This window comes from Hipposideros armiger, unplaced genomic scaffold (genome assembly GCF_001890085.2).
Source record: "Hipposideros armiger isolate ML-2016 unplaced genomic scaffold, ASM189008v1 scaffold_216, whole genome shotgun sequence".
Lineage (NCBI taxonomy): Eukaryota > Metazoa > Chordata > Mammalia > Chiroptera > Hipposideridae > Hipposideros > Hipposideros armiger.
In genome coordinates, this window is record NW_017731566.1 from 1,391,942 (window position 1) to 1,413,373 (window position 21,432).

Below are 21,432 nucleotides of genomic sequence, written 5' to 3' on the forward strand. Positions count from 1 at the left end.
ATCTTAAAGGAATCTTGGCACTAATAAAGATTTAGAACTCCTGATTTAGAGAAGCAGATACAGGAAAGTCACTTTTGTTGTTAGGAGTTTTTGTATGATTTCTCATAAGAGTATTCTAACTTGAACGTCTCTTCCATGTAGGTATTGTACTGATGATATGTTGCAAAGAGAAATGATGTCCAATCCTTTCCTGGGTAGCTATGGGGTCATCATTTTAGATGATATCCACGAAAGAAGCATTGCCACTGATGTGTTACTTGGACTTCTTAAAGATGTTTTACTGGCAAGACCAGAACTGAAGCTCATAATAAACTCTTCACCTCTCCTGATCAGCAAACTGAGTTCTTACTACGGCAGCGTGCCTCTCATAGAAGTGAAGAGCAAGCAGCCCGTGGAGGTCGTGCACCTCAGCGGGGCTCACGGGGAGTCTCTTGAGTCTGTGTTACGCCTCCTCTTTGAAATTCACCAGTCTGGTGAGAAGGGTGACATTGTCGTCTTTCTGGCCTGTGAACAAGTAAGTCATATTCTAACCTAACAGAATAATAAGGTTAGTCACGGGGAACCTTTTAACCTTGTTGGGATGCTCTGACTAACTAGCGTACAGGTTTCAGTTTGCTCATTAGCTGTGTAAATATCTGGTTCCACCACACCTCCTTTTTTATGCTTTGGGAGAAATGTAGGTAGGGTGATAAAGCCAGCTGAAGGGACAAGGAAGTGTTTCTGAAATCACATGCTGCTCTGAAAACATGGGTGGGGTATAGAAACTCCTACTTTCTATAAACAAGTAGGAGTTTATAGAAATGCTCTCCAAAGCTAACTTCCTTCCCCAGACACAGGCCGGGTCCTGGGCCACCCCGAGTGCAGAGCTGGTGCCAGTCGTGCCGGCTGTGCCTCGTCTCAAAAGGGAAGCCACTCGCTGTGGCTGCCTCCCTCCTGATCAGCAGCACTTGTTGGAGATGAGGAATATAAGCTGAGGGCATGGCACAGAGGCAAGTAACAAACAAGTTCCCACAGAAGTCCCCACAGTAGTCGGTGGAGTATCAGGCTGAAAAATGTAATTTATAGCATACCCAGAAGTCTGTCTTCTGACACTGGGGCTCCTTTTCTTAAAAAGATAATTGAGAAAAATCTTAACTTGGATGCTTGAAAATGCCTTTTCAAAAGAACAACTGGGAATGTGTAAGCGAGCATCTGTTAGTGCTTTTATGCAGTCACGTGTCACTTGGGGCTGCATTTTCTTCTGTTACAGCTCCATCGGCCCTGCGTCTCTCTCCACTCCTCTGTTGGCTAAATCTAAAAGCCTCTAGAATCTCAAGAATTAGACCCTTCATCTTGGAGACTAATTTCCTGGTCTTTTTATCCTACCCATCATCACTCAGAGAGTGAAAGTACTAGTTTTTAGGCCACGGCTCAAATATGTTGTGATTCCAGTGATTAAGCAGAAACTGAAAAGGAAATTGTTCGATGATGGCTGAGCCTATAGACTAAGTACCTCAGCGCTCTACCGGGGCCTTTTCCTAAGTATCCATACGCTTTCTGAAATATTGCAGGAGTATTTGTTCTGTTTTATCTTCAGAGCATAAAGGATGACTCATTCCTAGCCTTGAGAACTTCAGACACTTTTCTCACAACTTAGATTTTATCTGCCTCCATAAAGACAGTCATTTAGAATCGCCAATATATAACAACTGTAGCATATTTACCAGCATTCTGTGCCTAGATTACAGTTTCTTGAGTAGTGCATCTTCTGCCTACCACGGTGATTTATTCTGTTATCACTCCCTAGTCCTGCAGGAGTCGAGGTATTCAAGAAAGCCCTGAGAACAGTAAAACAATGATTGAGGGGCTAGGAGAGGAGGTTGTCGGTGTAGCTGGGTGAAGCCTAAGGAAGGGAAGAGGGAAAATGAGAAGCCTAAACATCTGAAGGTTAGACTCGCCAGGTACAATGACAGGCGAGGGGTGTAAATAGGACCAGGGTGAGTAAGCACAAGTTCCGAAATGGACTTTTGAAACATAAATCTTATAACAGAACTGGGGGGACTGGATGGTCTTAGAGTATTTGCTTCTCATAGTTTAATATAAGCTGTAATTAATGGCATAGTAACTTTTGAATTGCCAGACTTTAGAAGATGCGTTTTTACCTAGGCTGGTAGTAGGAAGGATGAAACCCCAGGGCTTAGAAAGTTAGATAACCTTCCTTGAAGTCAGACCAGAAAGACATTTCCTATTAAGAAATCATCAGTCTTGCAGATTCTTAAAATCTTGACTGATGGTGCGATGAAGGCTACGGGCGGGTTTTGCAATTCTGCACCTCCGAGAATGAGGACGCGTCCCTTGGGCAGGTGGGGCTGACCTGACCCATGTCCGTCCCTGGGATCTGTGACAGGGGAGGCTGCCAAGGCTCACGGCGGGCTGCCCGGGGGTCAGGCAGCGAGCTTCGGCACACATCGTCCTCACAGTGCAGGCCCGAATTCTATAGCCGTCCCCTGGTTTTCTTTTCCCCATCTGCCACCTGACAAGCTGAACAGTTCAGTATCCTGGCAGACTTTTCTTCTCACCACTTATGTCAGGATTACCATTAAGATACTCCTTTCCTATGGAATCTGTGTCTTGGGAAAATCTGTCTTGCTCTGAAATCCATGTTAACAGCTATGGACCGTTTTCCCCCATGCTATTTGAAGCTTTCTACATTTCCATATGAAACTGTAAAGTCTGCCATCAATGTCACATGAGAACAAATCCAAGCAGTCTAACAGAAACGTGCTGTCATTTTTTGTTTTAAGCAGTACGTTTTGAATTGCAGAGTATTCCACTGCTTGGGTGAAGTGGGCTTTGGGTGCCTCGCCTCTTCTCTGCTTGCTCAGTGCCTCCCCTGTGTGAAGTGACCCACAAGTCACCTGCTGCCTGGGCCTCGGTACTTAGTTGAGACTCAGCACCCTGAAGGTTTACAGTGTGCTGTTCCTCATCACTTCACTGTCTTTTAGCCTGAAAAATAAAACTGAAATAAGTAGCAAACAGCAGTGGAGATTTATGGTAATACGTAGCCAAGCGAATTATGCGACTGGGAGCTATCATGGAGAAGGCGCTGTTGGGCTAAGGTTTTCCCGGGAAATGTGGTCTCTGGCTCGGGTCTTTCATTCTGTGTGTGTTGCTATGTCTTCCGTAGCTTTGCAGGTAATTATAGGGAAGTCCCACATATGTAAAAAATAGGAAGGGAATGAATAAGCCATTTGAAGCACCACATGCATATTTTAAGTATTTTTTTCAAATTCTGAAATTTCTGACATCAAAGTCCTACGAGTCTAAACTAGATACAATCTGTTTCTATTTTGCTTTTTTCCTTTCGAAGATTTCTTTTATTCTTTTTCACCCCATTTAGAACAAATTCAACCCACCTACAACTAAAAAGTTTTAGCAACTTAAAAATGAGTGGCCCAAATTACTTTTTAAACAGTACTCTAAGAAAATAAGAGATTTCTGTGCACTTTGAAGGTTTATTTTGATCGGAAGTCGCTCATGAGTGGGCTCCTGGAATCGGACCTCCTTTTCTGACTCCAGGTTATCTTGAAGGGTAAAGTAATGCCTGTGCAAGCTTGCTGGAGATCCCCATCGGGAGGAAGGCGTGTATGTCTTTGCAAGGGGCGGGGACACGCAGCTCAAGCACCTGTTCTCTTCCTTGTAATTTCTAAGCTAGCCTCAGGTAAAGTGATAAAGTGATCAGAATTATAAAATGGATAGTTTGTTCTGATTATTCCAGTTGGCAAGTTTTCATTCATTATAATTACTAGGCATGCTCTTTCTTGGTGAAAATCAGCCCCAAGTACCAGCCGATTGGCTTCAGTTGGTTAAGAGTTGGCTTAAGAGCATGAACTCTGAGCAACAGAGCCTCCGGTTTGATTCCCACATGGGCCAGTGACGCTGCGCCCGAGCTGAGCTGCCACTGAGCTGTCAACAGGTGGCAGGATGGCTCAGCTGGTGTAACAACAAGACTGCCTCTTCAATGGTAGGCTACGCCCACCTGCAACTAAGACTGAACCTGGCACCTTGAGCTGAGCTGCCGCCCGGATGGCTCAGGGGATAGAGCGTGCACTCTTAACAACAAGGCTGCTGGTTCGACTCCCGCATGGGATGGTGGCTACGCCCACCTGCAACTAAGATTATAACACAGCACCTTGAGGTTAGAGGCCACGAGCTACCGACGCAAAGCCAAATGGCAGCTGGAGCCCTCCACAACGAAGACTGAAGGACAACTTGGCTGGTCCCCTTCCCCAATTCCCCAATAAAACCTTAAAAAAAAAAATCAGCCCCAAGTAAACCTACTCTGTGCAGAAAAGGGAAGCCTGCTTAGGTGGAACCCCAGAAGGCCGCTTCTGCCCCTGCTTCCTGGGTCCCCCTGCAGTTCAGGAATCACTTGCAAACAGCTCAGCCCAGGTCTTAGACCTGTGATGCCTTGCGATTTTTCTAGGCAGATCTGTCTTCCTACAAAACCTCTGAGTTAATTCAGTCCCATTCTACAAATGGTATGGAAGGACGGAGAAGTGAACTGGAGCCATGGAAAGTGGAATCAATCTGAAAAACTGTAACAATCATGGGAAGTCGTCTTTCTTACTTAGGTTTTTCATGAAATCTAACGAATCTAATGAAATGGGGCTTCTTCCATTTTGCTAGGTAGCTAGGCCCTTCAGAAGGTAGACGTTCACAGTGAAGCCTTATCACTGATGTGAGAATAACTGGTTTACCCCGCATCGTTAATGGATATGAGAAGCTGCATCAAGCTAGAAAAAGAGGATAAATGCAGAAAGGCAAAGATAGTACGTTTTACAGGAGGAGAACCATCTTGGACTAAAAGCGATGAAATTGCTCATATTTTGTTATTTAACTTCCCCAAAGAAACGTTCTCGTCCAGTTACATCTTCTTTTCATATTTAATGATACACACAGGCAACAACACAGGTATTTCTTTCCCTGGATACATTGTGCAGCTTTTGCCTGTAGTTTTATGTAATTTGGACTTTTTTTTAAAGTGGTGAAGTTGTTTGTAATGTGCTTTATTCTCATAGATGATGTTATTTTTTTACTTGTAGGATATTGAAAAGGCCTACGAAATTGTCTGTCAAGAAGGGTCTAACTTAAACCCAGATCTCGGCGAGCTGGTGGTGGTGCCTTTGTATCCAAAAGAGAAATGTGCATTGTTCAAGCCAAATGATGAAACAGAACAAAGATGCCACGTTCATCAGAGGAGAGTGGTGTTAACTACTAGCTCTGGCGAGTCTTTGATCTGGAGCAACGCGGTCAGATTCGTTATTGATGTGGGCGTGGAAAGAAGAAAGGTAATTACTATCAAGTGGGCTAAACAGACTGCTGATAATTGTCGAGAACCAGTTTCCTGGATTCCCACCAACTTCTTGACCAGCAAGTCAGGATGAACTCTTTGATCTGAGGATTCTCTGTTTGTTCACGTGTGCAAAGAACTAGCACAGCCAGTAACGAAGCCCTGACCACGTGTCACTGCCTTGCATTAGCATGTTGGTAGTCTGGACACAAGTTAAATTGAGGTGCCAGAGGAATTAGTTTTGAGGAAACACACACTATTGAAGCATAAAGGTGTCGGTTCTCCTTGTCAGGGTTTTCTCTTTACCTAAGGTACTAGCAAATAGCAAAGCAAATTGTTTGACTGCTAAACTAATCTTTTCTTCTGTACTACTCAGTATTTTTGGTAGCTCCTTTATCAAAGTAATTAGCATCTTCCCTCAGGTAATTTCCTAGTAATGAGTTATAAGTACACTGACTTTAATTTTTGCAGATTTTGGCTTTATAACTGACATGATAAAATTCCATCCTAAATCTTTAAAAGAATGTTATTTCTGATCACTACCTTTAAATAAAAAATTAGGAAAAATGGACATAGGCTATCTCAAACTCGCAAAGACATTGGAACTTAAGAAATCATAGCATTTAGTTGAACCTATCCAACTACTGATCCATTTACCTTTATTAGATGCTGTAGCTTTTATCCCTCCAAGAAACTATGGGTCCCTAAATATCCTTGTCTTACTGTGACGAAGCAATTCCACCCATTGGGAAGGTTCCCTTGGAACCAGTTTGGATTGATCTTATTGAATTAGTCCACCATTCAGAGAACCAAGGTTACTGCTTACTCCCCTTAAATTCCCCTTAAGAAAACCACTGTGAGTGCCAAGTGCAGTTTTTGTATTAGCTGATATGACTGGAAAAGCTCATTATATGTCATGAAGGTGAGACCACTGAGATCACAGTCAGCTTGAATAGAACCTTAGGAACAGCCCTGTCAGAGGGTAATCCTTTTCTCCACGGGCATATGAGCAGCAGTCATCATTCACCTGTGTCGTGCTCTGAGAAGTGACAACACTAGTATTTAAGCAGATGATACAGAGGTCCCATATTTATTGAAGCTGCAATGAAAGTAGCCCTTAAATCCATTTATCAAGGCACTTGGCGCTTCCATCCTGAGGCAAGTGAGACAGTTAGAAATACTGTCCACAGAAAACAAGCCTGCAGCAGAGCATTTCACGAGGTGGAGGGCTGCACACGGCAGGCACTTCCGGTCCAGTGGGCCTGCTGCTAACGATGCTGTCTTTCTATTTCAAGGTGTACAACCCTAGAATCAGAGCCAGCTCCCTCGTCATGCAGCCTATTAGCCAGAGCCAAGCAGAGATTCGCAAGCAGATTCTCGGCTCATCTTCCTCAGGTAGCTACGGACACACAGACGGACTGACATACCTTCCTGTCTGCAGGCCACATAGACATTAAAGCCATTTCCCTGGATTTCTTCTAGGAAAACTGTTCTGTCTGTACTCTGAAGAATTTGCCTCCAAAGACATGCGGCCACTGAAGGTGGCAGAAATGCAGGAAGCCAACCTCACCAGCATGGTGCTTTTCATGAAGAGAGTGGACATCGCGGGCTTGGGCCACTGTGACTTCATGAACAGACCAGGTAGCTCTGTGCGCGTGTCGGGGGTGTGGGGCTGGGACTGAGCCGCTCACCTCTTGCATATCCCCAGTCCTGAAGCGCATTCCCCATTAGAGAGAGACATTCTCTAAGGTCATTTTAGAAGACGTAGGCAGCACCTCTTCTGACACCGGAAACCTGTCTGCCGTGAACACTGCAGCGTAGGGAGCCTGCGCCTCAGACGCCAGGAAGGACAGTGGTACATGGAAGTGGAGGCTGAAATGAACGTTTGTAGGCCAAGGCCCGCCCTCGTGAATCGTCCTTTCCCGAGGAAAACCCACGAGGAGCTCACGCCTCTGTAATTGGGTTGATTCCATAGGCATCTTCTTGTGCACAGACGTTTGGGGGCCAGTCATGAAGGGAGGAGAAACGCAAGCTTTGCAATGGCAGAGATTTTAAAAAGCGAACCCCAAACTGCCTTGGTGCAGGGGAATTGCTGTTCACTGGTCACCTGTGTGTGGCTTACTCCATGAGGCTCAGAGCCGAGAACGGGGGGACAGAGGGTTGGTTAGGGGAACAACTTATTTGTCTCCTAACAATATGCACATTAACTATTTTCTGCTGCGCTTGGGGGCAAATATAACTGGATTAACTGACTCATTGTTTTGGAAGAAAAAAAAGCATGGTGCTTGCAGCTGGTGCATTTAATTCAGCTTGTGAATGAAATACACAAATCCGGCCGACCTGTTCCCCTTTTCAGGATCATGAGCCGTGAGAAAATGAGTTTGGCATAAGTAGGCTACAGGCTGTTAATTGAATTTCCTTGATATAGATCTTTTTTAAATTAAAAAAAAAGTTATTTCTTCCTGGTGCTGACGATTGACCTCCGTCGTGAATGACAGTCCCTGTTGACCTGGGTGAGGAAGCCCAGGACCCGCTGACCGTGGGAACAGGTGGTCTCAGAGCTCTTTCTCCCTGGATAGGGCGCTGGTTAGAACAGACGCTGCTGGAGAAAGGCCTGGGTTCAGATCCCCACGTGCAGCCGCGGAGGCAGGCTGGCGAGCCCTGGCTGTCACACGTGACTGGCCTTTTTCTTACCTGTGGCAGGAGGGTAGAATGTCTGCCTCGTTTCATGGGGTCAGTAAGAGGCTCAAATGAGGCTCTTTATGCACAAGTGCTGTGCATGCCGTGCAGGGGCAGGAGTTAGGCAAACACCAGGTTGCGTGAGCGTGTCCTTGTGAAACTGAAACTTCAAGAAGCCTTTGATTCCTCTCCTTTTCAGAGCCAAACCTAATCCTAGTCCCACAATGCCGCCAACCCAGCGCCATCTCTGGTTCAGTGCTCCCCTCTGTGGACTCGACTTTAGTGGACACAATGCCAAGTCCAAGGCTAAAACCAGGCAGACCGGCAGCTTCACCCCTCACTCTCTCTGTGTGCATGCGCGTGTGATGAACATCTGTCCCTGCTGCGTAGCGAGCGCTGTGTGAGTGTGGCTGTCCTTGTTGTCCCCCGGCCACCTCTGTCCCTGCCTTTTCTAAATGGATGCGCTGTCCCTGTTCTGTCGCAGTGTACGTATTTCAGAATTTTTCTGCACAAAAGTGCCAGCAATGAGGTCAAACCAGCACAGGCAAAGTGAATGATGAGAAGGAAACAGGGTGTCTCAGGAAATCCAGGGCGAGAATGTGGCTGTGCCTCAGGGGCGCCTAATCAGAGACTTCCAGACACTGGCACTCAGTGTCTCGTGTCTGTGTCTCCTGGTTCTTCTCTGTCCTACTGAGCCCCCGAGTGGATGTCCCCATGAGGGGAGCAACAGCCATGAGTGCAGCCATTTTACATCTACATTCTTGGCGTACATTTTAAAGACATAGGAAACGTGCCATGCGAAGCAGTTGGTTCTGAAACAGACACAGCAGAGCCTTGGCGTCCTCGCCTGCCCTGTGCTCCTGCTCAGAACCAGCCCTGGGCCGGCCCCTTCCTCTGGGAGGTGGACTTTGTTCAACATTGACGACCTTTGTTCTGATGCCATGGAAGGAAAACGCAGACACAGGGCTGGAGCTTGGCAGTGGGGGTTCCATGGAACAGTAAAGAAATACTGGAGTAACAGCTCTCACCTTACTCTGCGTGATGGCACTGGGGGAGGAGTGGAACCTCGCAGTGAGTGTTCCATGGGAGTGCGGCTGCCGGTGGCCACAAAGCTTAATAAAAATGGTGTTTTGTTCATACTGAAACTGCCTTCAGAATAAAGCAGTCTGATTTTGTGCTGCTGTAAAGAAGAGGCCTCACAGTAAAACAGTTATGTTCCATTTGTTAGCAGTATTTACCATGGAGTACACTTAAACGGCACTGCCATAAAGCGCCCTCATCTAAACCCTCTGCTTTTTAGCTAAGACAAGTTTATGGGCCATGCTGGGGAGATGTCTTAAAATGCAGAATGTAATATTGGCAAATCCTACTCAGCTATTCATTCTTGTCTTTTCTAATACAATAAGCCCCAGGGACATCCTCCTTTTCTGGTATTAGGACCCGGAACAGCACCTGTCAGTAATCCCCTGTAATCACCTCGACTCCAGGCATAAAAATGAGGAGGAGGGGCCCTCTGGGGACAGCTGGCTGTCAAGGCAGATGCTTACAGGGACAACTGCTGAAGATCCTGTACTTACACTGCAGCAGTTCTGCTGATTTACAGAAGCTGGTTTCTAAACAGCCTCCAGTATGACGCGAAGTGTGGTCCCTGCTCCTGCTCTGTCCGAGGTGCTGATTTCTGCTGCTGCTGCGCCTTCAGCAGGTTGGCTCGCTATTTCATAGGACACGTGGACTGTCCCTTCCATGTAGCCCGTCTCTTTCCTTCCCGGGACTGTGACTTCTCAATGTCTCGTCTTTGCCCCCAGAGTCCCCAAGAATGAACAAGGAGTATTCCAGTGCTCCGTGCCAGTACCCAGGTGGGCCCAGAGTCAGAACCCAGGGCCAGGAGTCTCCTGGGAGGCCACGCTCTTCTCGGCAGCAAATCTTGATGAGAGAAATAAATAGGAAGTGGAACTTCTTTCGTCCCAGCTGGGGATGACGGTTGTCTTCAGGGTCTTCAGCAGGTGTCTGGGTTCTCGGCGGGTTTGCCGTGGGCTCTCACAGCCCCCGGGGCCCCAACACCTGCTCTTCCCAGGAGCTGATCTCCTTGCAGGCCGTGTGCCAAGGCTGAGATCACGTGTTCCTTGCTCTGCTCTTCTCCAGCGACAGGACGGGAGGTGCGACCAGCGGCACTGCAGCGTGACTCACTTCTCAACCTGCAGGAGTGCTCCCCAGTATTTCCATTGGGTCTTGATAGGACTTGGGGGCATGTTATCAAGTCTGGGTTGGCAACTGACTTTCGAGTTACACAGTTTGCCTGAAATTTTGACAAATAGCTTAGGGGTCAAAGCGTGGACAGCAAATAAGTAAACTTTTGTTATCTGTTACTTTGAACTCCCAGATGCTTCTTACGTCCCCAGTCTTCCTGTCCCACCTGCCATGAACATGTTGGAACTGAGACCAATGAAAGCAGTTCAGTAGCTCCCATAATCCTTCAGTGTCTGGGGTAGAGCAGTACAACAGCTTCATCCTGTGTGACTGGCTTCTCTGTGTGGCCTTTGTTGCTATACCACGCAGCAGACAGATGAAAAACATTTATTTAATATAACCGGATTCTGCAAAGGCAAGAATACCTTTCTTTGAATACGCGGATTATCTTTTTTGGTGGAGATTAAACATGTATAATAAACACCACTCCATTATCAATGTTATATAAACTTAAAAGAGAAATAAAGGGATGGAGAAAATCTGCCTTCTGTCCTTATTTGCACTGGCAAGTAACTTTAAACATCTTTGTCTACTTTTTCTGTCTGTGTGAGTTCTCGGTCAGTTTCAATTGGTTAATTTTTTTCTTAATTTTATTTCCCAGTATTTCATGCCTCATAATTTTTTATTGGATGCTAGACATTTTATTGTGTTGGGTATTAGATATTTCGTATTCCTAGAAATGTTCTTGAGCTGTGTGCTGGGGTGCAGTATGGTCCTTTCAGGTCTTGATGTTAGGATTTGTTAGGGTTCCTGGAGCAGTGCCCATCTGGGGGGAGGTAGCTTCTGTGTTTCCTGCCCAGGGCCCCATGAATCAGTCTGGCTGGTGGAGACAGGCAGTAACCTGGATCCTGTGTGAGCACCAGGCACTGACCCTCTGATCTTCTGGATGGTTTTTTCTCTGGCCGGGGTAGTTTCTGACCAGTTGAGGGGGGCTTGCATAGGTCTCCCGCGTCCTCTCTGTACAGGTGCTCCCACCTCCAAGCTCTGGCCACCTTAGGCTCCCTGGACTCGTAGCACCATCTTCGTAACTCGGAGCCTGGCGGGCCCCACCTGAGTTCCTCTCCCTGCCCCACAGCCTGGACGCTGTCAAGGCAGTGAGCCGGCAAGCACAGGGCTCACCTCGGCAGCACCCCCCACTCGGGAATCAGCTCTTCATTGCCTGATGCTATTTGTCTCCAAACTGCCACTTCATGTATTTTGTTCATTTCATGTGACAGAGAAAATTCAGTGCCTATTACTCCATTGTGGTTGTTGAACCATTTCTGATGACTTTTTCTTTCCTAGCACCGGAAAGTTTGATGCAGGCTTTAGAAGACTTAGACTATCTGGCAGCACTGGACAATGATGGAAATCTTTCTGAATTTGGAATCATCATGTCAGAGTTTCCTCTGGACCCACAACTCTCAAAGTCTATCTTAGCCTCCTGTGAATTTGACTGTGTAGACGAAATGCTAACCATCGCTGCCATGGTAACAGGTACTCCTTAAGGCCTGTTCTTTTGTACTGTGAATCTGCACCAGGTACAGATTAAATGAGATCAGTTTAAAGTGATAATATTTTTAATGCATCAAAATGTAGAAAATTATAATTATCTTAATATGAAATAAAATCTAACTCAAAACCTAGTGAATTCTTAATCTAACGTGAAAGCATAACAAGTTTGCTTTTGCTGAAGTGATCAGCGCAGATCGAGAAAAACCTGAAAAAAAATGTGTCACTAAGATGTTCTTCCCCAAAGGATTGTCTTTTATTTCCTGCACCTTCGTTTATCTCGGATTATGTTTTATTCTGTTACTGGCAGAACAGACCAAAGGCTGTGCTGCACAAGAACTCCCGTTCTCCTCCTGGCGCTACATCTGGGGTCTGAGGACCCAATCCCCCTGCCCCTGTAATATTGGGTTGTCGGAAAAGTCATGACACATTTTTGCAACAAAAAACAGAAAAAATACATCATGACTTTTCCAACAACCCAACACAAGCCAAGTAACTCTCCTACGCAGACCTGAGAAAAGCAAACAAACAAAAACAAGGAGAACGTTATGACAACTCCCCCTAAGTGCCTTTGATTTCTAAGTAAATACAGATAACGTATTTATTCAGAGTAAGACAGAACTACTGTTCGCAAATAGCAGTGAGCCCCCGACCCGTATTGTGTGAGCATGACATGTCTCTCTGCCCACTGACCTTGTAACCTTTTGTGTCTTAAAGCTCCCAGTTGCTTTTCGCATCTGCCCCGTGGAGCTGAGGAGGCTGCCATGACTTGTTGGAAGACATTTTTACATCCTGAAGGAGATCACTTTACCCTCATCAACATTTACAAGGCCTACCAAGACACAACTCTGAATTCCACCAGCGAGCGTGAGTAAAGGCTGTGATTCTCAGAAATTACCTACAAAGTCCACCTGTCCTTCCCAAAATAGAGTTGAGTGCTCATTGGTCAAACACCCTTTTTCTCTAGCCCTGTTGGTCACTTCAGTGGGATGGCACTTGAGGCCCAAGGCTCATGGCACACGCTCCCAGGTTTCTGCAGAGACATTGGCACACTCCTGCTCTCAGAGCTGGGTGTTTAGAACCCGCATCCACTCAGCCCGCCTTGAGCGAGCTGCCAGGGGCCTGATCCAGGGTCGCTGACCTGCACAGCATGGCTCCTGCTCTCACTGCCATCGCCAGGTGCCCACTGCGTCAGTGCTGGCGCTTCCCATGTCGTGGCGTGGCTCTGCCAAATGCAGAGAACATGGAACACCACCACAAGACAAACCCAACGCCCGCAGCTCCACACCAGAGTGACCTGCAGGCGGGGGAGAACTTGACTGGCGTTTGGCAGAGGACGGGGCCCAGCAGAGCAGAGTGGCGTCTAGACGCTGAGGCAGAAGCCTGCCTGTCTGAGCTTCTCAGTGACAAGGGAACTGGGAACTTCCGTGCGGCTTCCTGGGCTCGGAGCTGCAGACAGGAAGGGCTCTCGGGCAGAGGCCAGTGCTGCGCCCCCCACAGGAGGGCTGTTCTCACCTGTTTCCCACAAAGCTGCTTTTACCTCCTTTGTTCCCAAAGATGGTGTGAAAAATAAGTGAGAAATAGGACAGCAGTTTGAAAGGCAGTAGAAGCGTTTAGAGCAGGGAGTTTGCTTTTCAAAGCTGAGAAGAAAACATTAGCAGAGCCAGAAAGCACACGGGGATTTGGTGGCATCTTTGGAGAGCACACAGGACAGGTGCCAACAAGCACGAACTCGTTGCCCCAAATAGGCCGACGGGGCCGTGTGCACTGCCAGGTCCACCGGAAGTAACTACAGGTGGTAAAGAGTCACTTCAGACTGAACCACGTACTGAATTTTAATATAAAATTTTCAGCTAGGGTAGCTAAACTACATTAATTCCCAAATCAACCTAGTAGTAATCCTTTTATTATAATATGTGAGTTTTTTTCATGATCAAATGACTTTATACTAAGCTTCCCCCCTCTAGTTTGGTTATATGTGGCCATGACATGCTTGCTGTACACACACGAGACAAAAGGTTGATCTTAAGACAGTCTCCTTACTCTGCCCCTTAGGAGCCAGGAGGGGTGATAGCCTTTTGGTCAGCGCTAGGGACGTGCTGTTTCTGCAGTTCTGTGGGGGCGTGGAACCCCCACAGCCAGTGCAGATTCTGCCAGCTGGCACACCTCCCTTTCTGGCAGTCCCAGGACAGCCAGTCTCAGCCACCAGAGCTCCTTGTCCTTGCTGCCTCCCACTCACTTCTGTGACGACCTTTTGAGGAGAGAAGAGGATGTAGATAGTGCCTTCCTGGCCTGGGCTCTTTCAGCCTATGACAGGTCTTTTCTAAATAACCTTTTATTCTTTCCTCTGCAGACTGCGTGGAAAAATGGTGTCATGATAACTTCCTCAGCTGTTCTGCGCTCAGAGTGGCAGATGTTATCCGAGCTGAACTGTTAGAAATCATCAAGCGGATCGAGCTGCCCTTTGCAGAGCCTGCTTTTGGCTCCAGGGAGAACACTCTGAACATAAAGAAGGCGCTTCTTTCCGGGCACTTCATGCAGGTCAGAGCGGACAGGACCTCGGTGCGGCCAGATCCGAGCGGACAGGCCTCGGTGCGCCCAGATCAGAGCGGACAGGCCTCGGTGCGCCCAGATCAGAGTAGACACAGCCTCAGTGCAGTCGCTACCAGACCTCACATCGTCAGGACATTCTGTCAGGAATCTCTCAGGATGATTATTTCATTGATGTTAACTTGAAAACAAAACAGAAACCCCTTATATGCTTTACAGATTTAGTATTTATCCTTCCGTTCAAGGGAATGGAGGGCTAAGCCAGAATACTTTTTCGTTACAAAGAGGAAGTTACTAAAACACTCTTTTTGGCTGAACAGCAGATGTAGCCCCTCATCTCACCAGTGTGCGAAGTAGTTCCCGTCTAACCGGTACATTGATGCCCAGTGAGTAAAGGTAATGTCATTTCTTCCTGGAGTGCAGGCCGACTCGCTCCTCTAACTGAAAGCTCAAAAGTAGGTCTGCTCTTCACATCACAGCAAGAGAAATACTGTGTTATTTCCACATAAACTCTACAGCAGTCTTAGTGGAGTGAAAAGATACTTGCATGGATATCCTCACCTGTCTGGAAGTTAGGGACCCACACTACAGGGTTGTCATGAGGATTAAATGAGCTACAACATCAAGTATAAAGCACTTGACATCTCAGTGTGTGGTCCATACCGTGGCAGGGGACATGCTGGCTTTATTTCATGACCAAACATTAACCTAAGTAGCTGTAGCATTTTAGCAAACAGCCCTGAAATTGCTCAAGTTAGTCAACATCGTCATCGCTGTCTCAAAGTTTTGGGTAAAACGTGTGTCTTATTTGTTATATGTGAAAATAGGAAATATGGTGGCAAATGTGTAGTTCTAACTCTTCTATATGAAACACTTTGGAATTTTCAAACGTTTTTGTGTATTGAGCTCCATATTAACGCAACACCCTTTTTCTTCAACACTGCCTCTTAGACTGCTCGGGATGTGGATGGGTCAGGTAACTACCTGATGCTGACACACAAGCAGGTGGCTCAGCTGCACCCCCTGTCTGGTTACTCCATCACCAAGACGACGCCCGAGTGGGTCCTCTTCCACGAGTTCAGCATCTCTGACAACAACTACATCACCATCACCTCAGAAACGTCCCCTGAACTGTGAGTTTCCTGGACAAAAAGGGGCTTCTTTTGAATTCATACTTGAGCACAAAATGAGAAATTTGGTTTTTATTACCTTTGTAGTTCTAAGTTTATCCTGGTAGCAGTCTACATTTATGTTGGGAGTATCTACTAAAGGCAGGTCCATGGACAGTCATCTAAGAACTGTCCCTGCCTCTGAGATCACAGCATAAAGAGGGAGCACATTATAGAAACAGAAAACCGAGCACGCCACATCTTGAGGAACAAACTGCGCGAACAGTGTTGGCAGGTGCACGCCTGAGAAGGAATGAGTTCAGCCATCCCTCACCAGATGAGCCACTGGCATGAGCTGACGGGGACGGGGAGGGGTGAGACGAGGTTGCAGACAGGCAGGTACCAGCGGGGAGGGCTTATGGGTCACCCAGAGTCTGCAGTTTATCCTGAGTGCAGGACAAAGCAACTGGAGAGTTTTAAGCGAGAGTGGCATCTTCTCCACGTATTCTGAAAGGTCCCTCGCTGCTACGTGGACGGGTTTGGAGGCTCAGGGTGAGAGTGGAGACTAGTCTCAGAGGCTACTGGAGATGCTGGATCCATTCTGAAAACACCCTGCTACTCTAGGCAAGAGCCAGGAGAAACTAATAGGTGACCGGCTCCAGCAGCTAGGTGTGGGGTGCGATTAGTTAATAAGAGAAAGAGGCCAAGCTACTCCCTGTTCCTCACCCAGGGTTGTCCCAAGTATCCGCTCTGAACCGTCACATACTGTGATGGGACTTAGGGGAAGTACCAGTTTCCCCAGTGGTCCCAACGGTGGGCGTCACGTCCACTATGTGGCGTAACACCAGAGAGGCCAACTTAGCCTAGACGTGCAATTGGACTGGTTCCATAAAAACCACAGAAAGTATGTATTCTACAGAGGCGGACTAAGACGCTCAGGATTCAAGTTAAATACCAGTCCTACAAGTAGCTTCTCCAGGGCTGGGAAGTGCTCAGACGTGATATTGGGAATCGGGCACCAAAATAAATACATACATACATAATAAATAAATAAAACAATTATTTAAATTTTTGTTTTAAACAGATTTATGCAACTGGCACCACAATACTATTTCAGTAATCTGCCTCCCAGCGAAAGTAAGGAGATTCTACAGCAAGTAATGGACCGCCTGTCACCTATTGCAACAATGGAAACAGAACAGAAAGTCTTTGAGACATGCCCTGAAACTACAGAACCACGGTGCAGTCTGCAGTGACTCCTCAGGACCTCCTACACAGAACACTGTGCAATGAACAGCCCAGGCAGCCAAGCGCTGGGCCCACTACTGTGATGTGCAGTGACGCGTCGGGAAGGGGGAGACCATCCCCCACACAGGCTGACCCGGAAAAATCAAACACTTGTGTGTTATTTAAAAATAAAAATAGAAGTTTTTAATGAGTTCTTTAAATTAGTACTCCATGTTTTTCTTCTTATTGGGGAAGTTTTTAATTAACCATCTATAATTTGACCAAAATTTTAAAAAAAGATATTTTGTAAATGTGTCACAGACACGGGCAACAGACCCCTACTTTTTGTAGAGGACCTAAATCTAAATAAAGTCATGAGTTTTTCAGTAATATCCACTGAGTGTTCTGGTAATTTTACAAAAACAAACACGCCTCTGTCCACGGGCAATGGGCTAGATAGACAGATGCTCTTTCAGTTTATCCATGATTTCATTCATCTTGTCACAGGGAACTAACATCACAGTTCGCAAGGGCTTCATTGGCACATCATCGAAGGACCATCTGCCTCCCAGACATGTGTCGCTCTCCTCCTGCACCGAGTAGTTGAACTTGAGGACTGCCTTCTAAACCACAAATAACCATAAACATAAAATTCACACAGCCTAAAGCAAAACTCAATCAACAAAGAATACTATGTTTGGCATAGTTTATGTAAGAACGGCAGCTGAAGGAAGCAAAACACTGGATAAAAAGCTTGAATGGGACGTTCAGACAGAAGGTATAAAATTCTCACCAACAGATCGGAGCCTTCTGAGTGCGCGGTGGGTGCGTCCCAGCTCTGAACAAGCAGCTCAGTAGCACCGATCACTACCTACTCTATACTGTGCTTACCCACTGTCCCGGCGGCTTCCTCAGCATAAAGCTTTGTGTGAAGACAGGCAGGTTTGCATAACCAGGCCATCCTAAAACACCCACACGTATTTCCCCAAAATTGTCTATGTGAGGTGCTAAGGCATACATTTTTATGTCTTTTTTATGCATTGGGATGGGATGGAACAGTATAGTCTTACCTCATAGAAAAATTCTTCCTCTGCATTTGCAAACATTAACTCATCTTTCTTTTGGGTGTTCCTTTTGGAATTGCTCTTTCCTGCTTCCACAAACGTCTTGCTAATCAGAAGGTAGAAGTAACACTTCCCACATGGCTTGTTAGTTTTGTGTGCCTCCACTAGTTCTTTCCTATAAGACAGATACATAGGTTTGCCTGCTGGGTCAGGTGAAAAAATCCATCACAAACCTGAGCTCGGAAAACCAGTGAGGCCTCTTCAGGGGGTTCTGTTGTGACGCAGGCTTAAGGAGCAGACACTTCTGGACACTTCTAAAGCGATGAGTTTTAGTTATACCGTCCATCGCACTTGATTGCTTTGTGGCAGTGCTTTTTATAATAAATAGTATGATGAATCTCAGATTAGCTCTGAGTTGGGGATACACAGCAACTAGCAGATGAGTCTCAAATTCACTCAACATCACTGTACTGCAGTGCAGAAGTTAAAGATATGTAAGAATCTGGATTTTCTAAAACAACAAACGTTTAACTGAAACACACAACAGCACATGGCCATAACCAATGCCACTGGAGTCCAGGGCTAATTTCTGACATACTGAAGAAATGGCATGTCAAGGCACAGAAACCCTAAATTCTACAATAGTTAATGGAACAGCAATGAAGCCTTAACTTTTTCCCCTTTCTGAAAATTATACATAATCCCGTGTATCTGACTGAATAAAAAATGTGAAGCAACACGGAACAACACACTTCCCTTTCTTTACTGGAGGAGGAGAAAGCAGGTCACCTTCTATAAGACCAAATAAACAAGCGCTCCAGCTGATCAGAAAGAAGACAAAGCAAAACCCAAATCACTAGGGCACCAGCAGTACCATGAGGAGCAGCTGTGGGGGGGCAGGGAGGAGAAAGAATGAAACTAAAAAATGCCACAGCTACAGAGAGCCGCACAAACCGTTTACAGGGGCACCACAGTCCAATGCTGTGACCTGAGAAATCATTTCTGTAAAGCCCAGGGCACCCATCTGCATTTCATCCTCCTCTGTCTCAAAGCCCAGGCCATACCAATTCTTAGGCTCCTCTCAAATTTAAAATATTTGTGTAAAGTTAAAGCTCCATTTACAAACAGAACAACCATCCTGAGAAGCCAGAAATGCGGTATCAGGACAATGGTTTCATCAGTCATCCCAACGGAACTTAGAAATTTTACCCAGTTTTTGTTATTGTTATTATGATTCAGTATCTTCTTCATGTTAACAGAAATCTACCTGTGAAAAGGGTGAAAAAGGAGTCCAAACGGGGAAAAAGTGTATATGAAACGCACCTATTTTGATGCCATTTAAATGTTTAAGATTATTAAGACTATTCTCACAACGGTCTCAATAATTAAAACCCTAAAAAGCCGATTATTAAGGAGGTACGCATGTCACAGGATGTTTCTTCCACTCGCACACTACATGACTGCTTTAACCAACGGTAGAACGCTTTCCGTGTTAACACATTGTACTTAAATCCCATTTCGGAACCCACTTGGAAAACAATTTCCAAGTCTCTTACTGGAGCTGCTGGTGCATGGGCAGGGCGATCTGGGCCGGCACGTTCATGAACCTCTCACTCAGCAGGAAGCCCACAGGCCTGCTCGTGTCACTGAGGAGCTTGTCCAGCTGTTCAACCACGCGCTGGTCACAGTTCTTCTCACAGACGCTCAGAAGCAACTCTTTAATTTGTTCTGCACACTGGGTTCCCTAGAAAGCAAACAGAAGGCTTCTTTTTACAACAGGCCCTCCCTCACAGGAGAAAACCTGCAAGTGAGAAGTGTTGCTTTTTATCTTCTAGGTAAGGGCAGTTTCCTGCCACCGCCTCTAAAATCTTAGGTCTTCAGTGCTCACTGCTGAAGTATTTCTCCCAAGTTCCCACACCTGGGTATTTACCACCCCTGGCCAGCGGTAAGAGACGGTCTTACTACACCAATACTCAGGCACACTGAAGTAGCAATCCTAGTCCACCCCGTAGAGGCCGATGGAAGTAACTGGCAAGTCCATTTAAAAAAGAAAGTGTAGCCTGCATCTCATTTGAGGAGGTTGAGCAGCTGGTTTCACTTTTTATTAGAACCCGTTAATAATTAATAAAGAGAGGGATGAAAACACGAGTAAATGTCAGTAAATGCCTTCGACTTCTGAAGCCAGGAGGCCTCGGCATCCAAACAGCAGCAGAGGCACCAAGCTGCTCGTGTGTCAAGTCCAATCAGAGCACCAGTCTCCATGCCTGGGGAGTAAATGACTGACTGGGCACAGATTATTCACAACAAAATAAAACAAAACAAAACCACCTTCCCACTGAAAGAAGGATTACAATACGATCCCCAAGAGCACGTGCCCTTCAAATATCACGGTCTGATGTAAAGGACACGTTTATTGTGCAGTAAAGTGGTTTGGGCCCAACGAACCGTTCAGATGCCACCCAGTGAAACCAACCTTTCTTTCGGTTAAATTTAGAAGACTTATGAAGCCAAAAATCTCATCTTCATCCACATCGTCATCACTGTCTTCTGAAACTTCCGTTTGCTATTTGAAAAAGAAAAAAATTAAAATTTTATATTTGGTTGCACAGAAATACCAAGTCTTGAAATCTAGGCCTCATTAACCTTTTCACTTTTCAAGCGCAAGCTTTGTTTTACTATCGTCACCTTGGGAAACCATCATGAACTAACCGCTGTGTGGCCTTGTTTGCATCACTTTCCCTCGATTCTGTTCCTTTTTATTCTGAATGGTCTCTTCCTGTTCTACATTCATTTACACTAGATTCTTAAGACATTTTCTTTACTAGATTCTCAATATACGATAAATCCAGGACAGATAAAATCTCGTGAAATAACCCTTTTTAACCTGTTTTCGGAACAACTTGGCTGGAGCCAGCCCTCGCTGGTTTCTCCTCGGGGCCTCTACACCGTCTCACCTAAACCTCAGGTCTCCAGAGCGCAGGCCAGTCCTGACCACTGGTGAAGGTGAACAGTGCGTGAGCGCCACTTATTCCCACCACACGGGCAGAAGGAAAGAGGGCAAGGAAGGAGATGAGGAACTAAGGAAACAGAACTAAGGATGAAGTGCATGGCGCCAACTTGAACTTCCTGGCTCCGCCACGACAGCCCGTCCCCTGGCAGGCCTCGACGCGTCACCCACATTTTCTTTCATGCGTCACTGGTTTGTCTGTAAACTCGCTGCTCATCCCCGACTCCGAGCGTGGAGCCTGGCACAGATTAAGTCCTCGGGGAATATGTGCTGAATAAATGAAATGAAAGGAGGCTGCTACTTTGCCATCAGAGGACAGCAGGGATCCACAACTGTCCCATTCTGTCCTTGCACTTGTTCTGTGGGAAGGGACTTACAAAGCTCTGCCCACCTTTCCACACCACTGGTTCCGTTAGGCAGGGTCGACAGTGTCCAGGCACCAAGGCTCCCAGGGGCCTGGTGCTCAGGGCAGAGAAGAGGGGAGCCTGCCTGTGTGGGGGCTGGAAACAGAGCCAGACCAGGGCCTGCAGGAGGGGGCTGCGGGAGCAAGTGGCTCCTGGATCTGGGCTGACACTGCATGAAGGGGACCTCAGGCACAGGCGCACCCAGGCTTTACAACACATCCTCCCTGCTGCACCTGGCTGCCAACGACCACCAGTTTCTTCGGGTGGGCACAGGAAGGGCGGGGTGGCTCAGGTAGAGGCCTCAAAGGCCCTGGGAAGTAAA

The 21,432-nt window shown here is 46.5% G+C and overlaps 2 protein-coding genes across 2 annotated transcripts in view; one reads left to right on the forward strand and one right to left on the reverse strand.

The window, feature by feature from the left end:
- The window catches only part of DHX32 (DEAH-box helicase 32 (putative)), a 59,293-nt gene extending 42,268 nt beyond the window's left edge, over positions 1-17,025 (forward strand). The window contains exons 3-11 of the mRNA XM_019654188.1: positions 137-514; positions 5,085-5,330; positions 6,628-6,727; positions 6,815-6,973; positions 11,543-11,734; positions 12,467-12,616; positions 14,103-14,290; positions 15,251-15,432; positions 16,493-17,025. Coding sequence (XP_019509733.1) covers positions 137-514; positions 5,085-5,330; positions 6,628-6,727; positions 6,815-6,973; positions 11,543-11,734; positions 12,467-12,616; positions 14,103-14,290; positions 15,251-15,432; positions 16,493-16,664 — 1,767 coding nt within the window. The 3' untranslated portion in view covers positions 16,665-17,025. The remainder of the gene's footprint in view (positions 1-136; positions 515-5,084; positions 5,331-6,627; positions 6,728-6,814; positions 6,974-11,542; positions 11,735-12,466; positions 12,617-14,102; positions 14,291-15,250; positions 15,433-16,492) is intronic.
- The window catches only part of BCCIP (BRCA2 and CDKN1A interacting protein), an 8,206-nt gene continuing 3,598 nt past the window's right edge, over positions 16,825-21,432 (reverse strand). Inside the window, exons 3-6 of the mRNA XM_019654209.1 lie at positions 20,173-20,262; positions 19,256-19,443; positions 17,706-17,874; positions 16,825-17,258 (exon numbers count right to left, since the gene is read on the reverse strand). Of these exons, the coding sequence (XP_019509754.1) occupies positions 17,088-17,258; positions 17,706-17,874; positions 19,256-19,443; positions 20,173-20,262 (618 nt within the window). The 3' untranslated portion in view covers positions 16,825-17,087. The remainder of the gene's footprint in view (positions 17,259-17,705; positions 17,875-19,255; positions 19,444-20,172; positions 20,263-21,432) is intronic.